General features: G+C 40.4%; 1 protein-coding gene across 1 annotated transcript; it reads left to right on the top strand.

Moving 5' to 3' along the window:
• The first annotated feature begins 8,158 nt into the window (after positions 1-8,158).
• On the top strand, positions 8,159-10,023 carry LOC104645186 (uncharacterized). Its single transcript, XM_010316272.1, has 3 exons — positions 8,159-8,350; positions 9,065-9,595; positions 9,754-10,023. Exons 1-3 carry the CDS (start codon positions 8,159-8,161, stop codon positions 10,021-10,023), a joined length of 993 nt encoding a protein of 330 aa, XP_010314574.1.
• Positions 10,024-10,643: the final 620 nt, after the last annotated feature.

Below are 10,643 nucleotides of genomic sequence, written 5' to 3'. Positions count from 1 at the left end.
CCAAATTGTATCACACATGCACGAAGAATATCCTCCAACACTTGAATCGTTCGCTCAGACTGACCATCGGTCTGAGGATGGAACACAGTACTAAGGTCCAACCTAGTACCCAATTCCGCATGCAATGTTTTCCAAAACTAAGAAGTAAACTGCGTACCTCTATCTGATATAATGCAGAGTGGAACCCCATGAAGTGAGCAGACTTAGTTAACCTATCAACAATTACCCAAATGGAATCAATCTTTCCCAATGTCTTTGGAAGACCAACCACGAAATCCATTGCAATCCTTTCCCACTTCCATTAAGGAATGGGCATTCTCTGAAGTGTTCCTCCGGGCCTCTAGTGTTCATATTTTACTTGTTGACAGTTTGGACATTTGGCAATATAATTCACAATATCACGCTTCATTCAACTCCACCAAAAGTGTTGCTTTAGGTCACAGTACATCTTCGTTGCACTCGGATGTATCGAATACCTTGAACTATGAGCCTCTGTCTGAATAGTGTTGATCAAATCGTCGACGCGGGGTACACACACCCTTCCCTTAATCCTCAAAACACCTTCCTCATCAATTGTCGCTTCTTTAGCCTCTCCTTGCAACACTTTATCTCGTATCCGGATCAATTTTTCATCATTAAACTGCTTTCCCTTAATCTTGTCAAGGAAGGAAGATCTTGCCTCCACATAAGCTAAAAATCCTCCCTTCTCATTTACTTCTAATCTCATAAGGTCGTTAGCCAGAATCTGAACTTCTCTAGCCAATGGGTGTCTAGAAGCTTGCAAGTGAGCTAGACTTCCCATGCTTCCCGCCTTTCTACTTAAAGCATCCACTACAACATTCGCCTTCCCCGGATGACACAAAATTGTGATGTCGTAGTCCTTTAGTAGTTCCATCCATCTCCTCTGTCTCATGTTCAAATCCTTCTAAGTAAAGAAATACTGTAGGCTACGATGATCCGTATAGACCTCACACTTAACCCCATATAAATAGTGTCTCTATTGCTTTAATGCTAACACTACCGCGGCCAATTCCAAATCATGAGTTGGATAGTTACATTCATGCACTTTTAATTATCTTGAAGCATAAGCAATCACATTCTTCTCTTGCATTAGCACTGCACCCAAACCCGAATAGGATGCATCAGAATAGACAATGAAATTCTTACCTTCCACTGGCAAGGTAAGGATTGGTGCGGTAGTCAACAGAGTCTTGAGCTTCTGAAAGCTTTCCTCACACTCATCCGACCATACAAATGGAACATTTTGCTTAGTCAAGTTTTTCAGTTGGGAAGCAATAGAAGAGAATCCCTTGACAAATCGGCGGTAGTAGCTATCTAACCCAACAAAGCTCCTTATTTCTGACACATTAGTAGGTCTTACCCAATTCTTCACTGTCTCGATTTTAGAAGGATCCACCATCACTCCATCCTTAGAAACCTCGTGCCCCAAGAAGGACACTACATCTAGCCAAAACTCACACTTAGAGAACTTGGCATAAAGCTTTTTCTCCCTCAACATTTCCAATACCATTCTCAAATGCTCCTCAAGTTTCTCCTTACTTTTAGAGTATATCAGTATATCATCAATAAATACGATCACAAAGAGATCCAAATATGGCTTAAAAATCCCGTTCATCAAACTCATGAACGCAGCAGGGGCATTCATAAGACAAAAAGACATCGCTACAAATTCGTAATTCCCATACCTGGTTCTAAAAGCAGTCTTTGGCACATCCGTTGCCCGTATTTTCAATTGATGATAACCGGATCTCAAGTCAATCTTAGAGAAGACACAAGCACATTGTAACTGATCGAACAAGTCATCAATGCGAGGAAGAGGATACTTGTTCTTTATGGTTACCTTGTTCAACTGCCGGTAGTCTATGCACATCCGAAAACTCCCATCCTTCTTCTTCACAAACAAAACCGGATCACCCCAAGGAGATGCACTTGGTCTAATGAAGCCTTTGATCAACAACTCTTGGAGTTGGGCTTTTAACTCTCTTAACTCTGCGGGGGCCATTCTATAAGGGGGTATAGAAATGGGGCGATTACCCGGTTCAAGATCAATACAGAAGTCAATATCCCTATATTGTGGCATACCAGGAAGATCTGCAGGGAACACATCAAGAAACTCACGGACCACCGAAACCGACTCAATCAAAGGTAATTGGGTAGTGTCATCCTTGAGATGTGCCAAGAAAGCTAAACACCCTTTACTAACCATTTTCTTAGCACGAAGAAAGGAGATGATACGCACCAGATTGGAAGTGTAGTCACCCTCCCACACTAACGGATCTGTCCCAGGCTTGGCTAATGTCACCGTTTTAGCATTACAATCCAAGATCGCAAATTGCGGAGAAAGCCAAGTCATACCAAGAATTACATCAAAATCATCCATTCCTAAGATAACCAAATCTACATAAGTGTTGCTCCCCACTAAGTTCACCAAACAAGACCTATATACCTTTTCAACTACCACAGACTCACCCACCGGAGTAGAAACACGATTAGGCATATCAAGTAATTCACAATGTAAATTTCGACCATTAGCAAATGAGGATGATACATAAGAAAATGTGGATCCAGGATCAAACAATACAGAAGCCATGCAATCACAAACCAGAAGATTACCTGTGATGACAGCATCAGATGCCTCCGCTTCAGACCGCCCAGGGAAAGCGTAACAATGGGCCCTTTCGTTTGTTTGTCCGTTACCCATACCATGTTGTGATGTAGTGGCTCCAGTTTTCCCATCACCTCGACCATTTTGGTGACCACCATTACCTCGACCACCACATCCTCCAGAATAACGGCCTCTACCATGACCACCTCTACCTCTAACATTTGGAGGTCTGTAACTCTGTTTTGGACAATACCTCTTAATGTGTCCGATCTCCCCACATCCATATCACTCTCTGGGTTCATTCATAGGTCTTTCAGAGAAGTGTTTACCGGTCTGAGGTGGACCCCCAACTATAGTCTGTAGTGAAGACTGAATCGGTCGGACTGAGTAACCTCCGGAACCTTGTCCTCTAGAGTAAGAACCATTAAACTCACCTTCCTTTCGAACCTTTTTGATGTAGTTGCCATGGTGAAGTCATCTAGCTTCACTCCCTCTACCTCTATTACGAAGTCTACCACTTCTTGAAAAGATTTCGCTGTAGCCATTACCCGCAAGGCTGAAATCAACAACTCTGATCTCAACCCCTTCACAAAACAGCGAATCTGCTCTTGTGGACTGAAACAAATTTGGGTGGCATGCCTGGATAATGCATGAAACTTAGCCTCATATGCATTAACCGTCATCCTACCTTTCTCTAGACTCAAGAACTCGTCTCTTTTCCTATCCCTCAGAGTCCTTGGGATATACTTCTCCATAAACAAACTAGAGAATGATGCCAAAGTCATAGGTGGTGCCTCCGTTGGTTAACACTCAACATGTGACTTCCACCACATTTTGGCGTTCCCTTGAAACTGATAACTCACGAACTCAACACCAAACCATTCTACTATACCCATCTGGTGTAGTAGCTCATCACAGTCAACCAGAAAATCGTAACCATCCTCAGATTCAGCACCCTTGAAGACTGGAGGTTTCAATTTCAAGAACATACTGAAAAGTTCATGCTGATCATTTGTCATTATAGGCCCAGTAGTCAGACGTGGAAACGTGCCTATTTCCAATGAGGCATCCATGCGGGGAGCCATAGTAGCCGCATGTTGTACCTCCAGAACCTGAGGTGCTGGTGCAGGAAACACTAGAGGTGTCTGACCCTGATCAGATAACCCGCTAAGATAAGCAAGAACCTGATTGATCATCTCTGGGGTAGGTTGGGGTGAAAATTCCTCATTTTGCACTTGTTCATTCTCCCCATCCTCACCCTGTCTTACAACTTCCTCTGTCGGTGGAGGAGTCACTGCCCTAGTATCAGACGGGCTAGGTGCTCGTCCTCTTCCTCTAGAGGACGTCCTCCCACGACCTCTACCACGGCCTCTTGCCGTTGCTCTTCCTCGAGCTACAACCCAGCTGATGGTTCAGATGCTTCTTGTCTTGCCGATGTTGATGTTGGCGCAGTCGGTGCTCTAGTTCTAACTATCTGTGAAATAGAGTGAAGATGATCAGATACCAATTTGTATCACCTAGATACCAATTGGACCCAAGTAATAGCACGAAAGAAAGAAAGAAAGAATGGAATTTTCCTAAAGTCTTATAGCCTCTCAAAGAAAAGTAAAGGCATCCCCCTACCGTTCCTTAAGACTCAACAAGACTCGTTCTTGTGTGATGAGACCAACGAATCTAATGCTCTGATACCAAGTTTGTCACGACCCAAAACCGGATCGCGACTGGCACCCACACCTACCCTCCTATGTGAGCGAACCAACCAATCTAAACCTTAAAATTTCGAACATAATAAATAGAAAACAATGCGGAAGACTTAAAACTCATTAACAAAATCAATGATCAACTTCTATAACTCAAAACTTATCATTATCCCCAAAATCGGGAAGTCATCACCACAAGAACATCTATGAATCAAATGACTAAACTAAGAGTATTCTAAAAACTAAAACAAGTAAAAGCTAGTCCATGCCAGAACTTCAAGGCATCAAGACATGAAGAGGAAGACCCAGTCCAAGCTAGAAGCATTAGCTCACCCTGAAATCCGGTGTGATTGAAGACTGGCTAGAATTACTGTTGAGTTAAAGACGACGGTACGTTTGCTGCACTCCACAATTAAACAAGAAGAAAACATAAAAGTAGGGGTCAGTACAAAACACGGGTACTGAGTAGATATCATCGGCCAACTCAAAATAGAAATCAATATATATACCAAGTAATATCATAAAATCAACTATGATACTCAACATGTAGCAACAGCAAGTACTATATCATTAATAATTACCGTCAAGTTCACACATGATGACTCAAGCCTCAATACCATACTCATTTGGGAATTATGTTCATTCGATTGAGTATATTAACATCTTTCAAGATTCATTATCTTAGTTTCTCTTGTGTCGGTACGTGACACTCCGCTCCCTCATATTCATTAATCCTCTTGTGTCGGTACATGACACTCCGATCCCCTACTACTATGTGTCAGAACGTGACACTCCGATCCCCTAAATCTACGTGTCGGTTCGTCACACCCGATCTCTTAAATCTATGTGTCGGTTCGTGACACCCGATCCCCTAAATCTACGTGTTAGTTCGTGACACCCGATCCCCTAAATCAACGTGTCAGTTCGTGACACCCGATCCCCTAAATCTACGTGTCGGTTCGTGACACCCGATCCCCTAAATCTACGTGTCGGTTCGTGACACCCGATCCCCTAAATCTACATATCGGTTTGTGAAATCCGATCCCCTAAATCTACGTGTCGGTTCGTGACACCCGATCCCCTAAATCTACGTGTCGGTTCGTGACACCCGATCCCCTAAATCTACGTGTCGGTTCGTGACACCCGATCCCCTAATCTCCTTCTATCAATTCATCAAGCCTTTTTTCTTACCAAGGCATCGTCAATCTCATTATTTTAGTTCATCACGCCTTCTTTTATACCAAGGCCTCATCATTAACAAAGAGATTAGGGTTTTACAAGATTTGGGATTCAATAACTTCATCATGCTTATATAATCACAATTATATAATTACATTCATGCAAGCATACAATTAAGCACATAGCCGGGTTTACATTATTATCAATACATATCATTCGCTATTAAGAGTTTACTACGAATATCGTAAGAGAAACCATAACCTACCTCCACCGAAGAGTCGTGATCAAGCAAGCAATTTCCCAAGCTTTGTGTTTTTCCTCTCGTTCGAGCCTCTCTCTATCGTTTCTCTTTTTTATTTGTATTTTCTTTATTCAAACCCTCTTTCTTTTACCCTAATTAGTATATAATTAAGATAAAAGATGGCAATAATAACCAACTAATTAAGTTAAGGTTACCTCTTTTAACCCCCAAGTAATTAGACTTATTAACATTAACCCTCTAACTTTATAATTAAAGTAGGAATAGTCCAAAAACATCCCTTAAAACGTATCAAGAAATCCGACCCAGACTGGGATTACACGATCTGTGACGGCCCATCGCGCCTGCGACGGTCCGTCCTGCTGCCCATCACAGAGTTCAGAGACTCAATTTCTCTGAAGAGTCTGTGACGGTCCATCCTGCCATTCCGTTACGAAGTTCAGAGAGTCGATTTTCAGTACCCAATTTCAGATTTTCTAAGTGTTTTGAAATGAGACTCTGCGACGGTCCGTCGTGCCCATGACGGTTCGTCGTGGGGTCCGTCGCTTCTGCCAGTTTTTCCAGAATTAAGTTTGCTGCTCAAAACGACTAAATAGGTCATTACAACTAATAAATATAGGATTCGAAATGAGCACCTTCAGTGGAAAAAGGAGGGAGATTAGGGGAAAACAAATCAGAGTAATGGGGGGGGGAATAAAGGTCAAACCAATTATCATAGACATTTTCCAAAAATCTCCAGCAATTTTGATAAACAAAATCCTCCTCAAAAAAGCAAGCCCAGCCTACACCCATCAAAAAGATATAGAAAACAATCTTCCTAAAAGCCATCAAAACAGCCATCATGAAAAAATCCCTGAACCTGCTCCCTACACTGTGGTTCAAACATTGTCTGCAAGGTTGAGAAACATTGATGCTGCCCAAGAGCCCACCATAGTTCTCAAAACTCTCCTAAACAGACTACCAAGCAAGAACAACCAGCAATCATCTTTGACATGTATGACTTTTTTCATACCTTAGTTGTGTATTGTAAATATAACTTGGTGGGGAAGTTCAGTGTAACAATGCCTAAAATGGAGCTCATTAGGAAGAGCTTTATCCAACAAACCCAATTAAGTGGGGGGCTAGTATAGCTCACTATAACTCTAGGCATGTGTTTATTGATCTTAAAAATGAGTTAGACTAAAACACTTTTTGGACTCAACAAAGGATGACCAATGAGGGTAAGCTGATGAGGTTATAATCTTGAACACCTTTCCTTACACCTGAGGAAGAAACTCCCATCGTTCCAATTGGATTCTCTTACCAGGGCTTCCATGGCATTGCTTTAAAAAGCCCTTCCTTATCCCTCTTCTAGAAAATATAGGCAAAGTGTTGTACATAGACACTGCCTCTATTACTAGAACTAGAGCGAGTATGGCAAAAGTAAAAATGCAGATTGACTTGACTAAACCCAGGCCAAGGCATGTGTGGATTGTCTTAGACAACGAGGATGATACTGTAGGGATTTGGTATCCTATGGAATATGAAAATATCCCACATTATTGTGAGTATTGCAGACATCAAGGACATGAGATAGAGTAATGCAACATAAAGATGAGAGATGAGGATTATAGACAAAGGATGGAAAAGGAAAAAGAGAAAAAAGAAAAAAACGGGGAACAACAAAATCAAAAAGGGAAGGAAAATGTTCAAGCACAATCGAAAGATAATGAGGAAAAAAGAAAACAAAACAACAATGATAAGGGAAATAAGAAACAAACAGAACAACAAAAAGAAGAAGAATGTCACATAAGTGGAGGAAAAATTCCAGAACACACTAGGAGAAAAACAATAAGACTACATGGAAACCAGTTCATCAATCTATTCAGCCAGCAAATAAACAAATACATAACACATTTCAGCAAACAGGTAACCTCAATAATTTTTAATATATTCCTGCCAGTAATCTGTCTATGCGGGAACCTCATGCAGGAAATCAAAAGGAGCAACAAGAAAGGAATAAGACATACTCACAAGGAAATAGAAACAAAAGCATCAGGATCACAAGAACAATTGATCAGAATCCAAATTTCCAAAAATCATGTATCATCGCTATGCAACCCAATTCCTTAGATGTTTTGAATGTGAATGAAGAAGTTCTTGGAGGTATGGAAGAGAGGAGTCAGATAAACCTACTAACCTGCCGGAAAGGGGTACCAAAGCGGGGGGGGGGGGATTTTCCTCATGTTATGCATGAGGGGGTGAACACTGACCTTAGATAAGACTTTAGAGACTCTAACAGTACTAGGCATAAACATACTCAAGAGGAATCATAACATAATTTACAACAGGTGCACAGTGCAAAAATCAGAAAACAGAAATCAGAAAATAATAAGAAAAAATGACAAGACAAAAATGAAGTTGGGGAAGGAGAGGATAAGGGTAAAAACAAATGATAAAGGGAAGCAGATTGACAATGGTACTCTTGAAAACACAGCAAAGAGGAAAAACAAACCAAGCAACAAAAAAGGGATGCTGCTAAGAGGAGACAAAGTTTACAGCAGAACAGTGAGGAGGAACAATATCAACGAAAAGGGGAGGAACCATGTAAAAAATTTGTGATGATCAATGACAGTCAGGGTTTAGACATTATACCTTTACAGACTAGATTCATGACTCCTTCTCCAACAGAACCACCTGATAAGAGGCCTCAATTATACCTTTGATTGATGAGTATTTTGTGAATATTTCTGAAGATGAATTAGATAGAGACAATCAGTTTCAAGACGATCTGAATGATGAGGATGAGACTAGTGAGGCTTTGATTAAATCCTTCAGTCCCTCGAATATAAGGTCTTAGAAGATGAGCTTCAACAGGTGTCAAAAAAGCAAGGCTTATATCCAAGGAGATTCAAACATGAAAAGTTCCACTTCAAGAATCAAGACATCCACACTGTCACAGCACGCATACAAAATACTAGATTGTTCTCTTCTAGATCCTCCCAATGATTCGTACAATCATTTGGAATGTGAGAGGGATCAACACCCAAGGGGTGTTGGAGAGACTCAAAATGCACAGGAAACTCCACCAATTATCAATCATTACTATCTTGGAACCTTTCTCAGATATTGTTCATGTATAGAATTTCAGTTCAATTGAATATGGAAATTGCAACGAGTAACTTTAATGGCATGATTTGGGTTTTCTGGAGCAGTGTTGTGGACTGTAACATTCTTGATGAAGATGAACAACAAATCACTTGCGACATAAAACACAATGAGTTACAGAAATAGTTCATTACTACTTTTGATTATGCAAAGTGCAAGGATTATTTGAGGAGACCTCTATGGGACAAGATGCTTCAACAGGCTAATGAGGATACCAATCCCTGGTGTGCAGTAGCTGACTTCAATGTTATTACTGCAGTAGAGGAAAAACTAGGAGGGTCTCCTTACAATATGAGGAAGAGCATGAATTTTATAATAGTTATTGAAGCATGTGGTCTTGTGGACATTGGATTTAATGGCCACAAATTCACATGGTCCATTAAGAGAGGTATTAACTATAGAATTTGGAAGAGAATTGACAGGGCTATGGTTAATGACTCTTGTCTTGAAAGTATGCCTCAAACCACTATCACTACCCTGTCTTCTATTGGCTCAGATCACTGTCCTCTGTTAATGGAAAAGATTTTCAATGATTCAAATCATACCAAGTACTTCGAGTTCCTCTATTGTTTGGTAGATAGCCCTAATTTTATGGAAACTGTGCAGACATGTTTGGATAAAGAGGTGGATGGTATTGGTATGTGGAGATTTCATCAGAAACTAAAGAGGCTGGCCAACACCTCAGTACTTGGTCAAACGAAGAGTTTGGGGATATTTTTTAGAATGTCAGAATGTATAGGGAACATGTACATAAGGCAGAGGAGGATTACATTACTCACCTTAAGGATGCTAACAGAAGTTCCTTACATGAAATGAATGTTAAATACATCAAATTCCTGAAGTTGGAGGATACTATTTTGAAACAGAAAACCCAACTTCAGTGGTTCAAAGATAGTGACAAAAATTCTAAATACTTCCATTCCATTATAAGAGGAAAAAAAAGGAAATTATTTGTGCACGAGATTATCAATGAAGAGAGGAAATGGATACAAGATGAGGAGGAGATTGCCCAGACTGCTTGTGCTCACTTTGAGGAGATCTTTACATGTGAGGAGAAGCTTATCAATGAAAATAACTTGGAATGCATTCCAAGGATGGTCAGCAGAGAATAAAATAACTATCTAACCAGTTAACCCAATATGGAGGAGCTTAAAGGTGTGATTTTCTCTATGAATCCTATCTCTGCAGCTGGTCCTGATGGTATGAATGGCTACTTCTTTCAGAAATGTTGGCATATTATCAAGGATGATTTAGTGGGAGTTTTTAAGGCCTTCTTTAGTTGACAGATGATTCCTAAATATTTCTCTCATTCTTGTATTGTCCTGCTCCCTAAAGTTAGTAATCCAAACAAGTTAAATGAGTTCAGGCCTATAAGTCTGAGTAATTCACTAGCAAGATTATTTCTAAAATAGTGAGTATCAAACTTAGACCTATCCTCCCTTCATTTATTTCTTCCAATCAATCCAGGTTTGTTAAAGGTAGAAGTATTTCTGAGAAAATTATGCTTGATCGGCAAATCATCCACCGTATTAAGAAACCCAATGTTGGGAGTAATGTCATCATAAAACTAGAAATGGCAAAGGCATATGACAGAATTTCTTGGTCCTACATTTGTTTGGTTCTAAGGAAAATGGGGTTTGAAGAATGATTCATCGATATGGTATGGAGAATCATGGCTAAAAATTGGTATTCTATCATTGTCAATGGTAGGAGGTATGGTTTCTTCCACTCT

This window comes from Solanum lycopersicum, chromosome 12 (genome assembly GCF_036512215.1).
Source record: "Solanum lycopersicum chromosome 12, SLM_r2.1".
NCBI classification, from domain to species: Eukaryota; Viridiplantae; Streptophyta; class Magnoliopsida; order Solanales; family Solanaceae; genus Solanum; species Solanum lycopersicum.
Note: the sequence above shows the minus strand (reverse complement) of the source record. Positions and strands in the feature narration are given on the sequence as shown.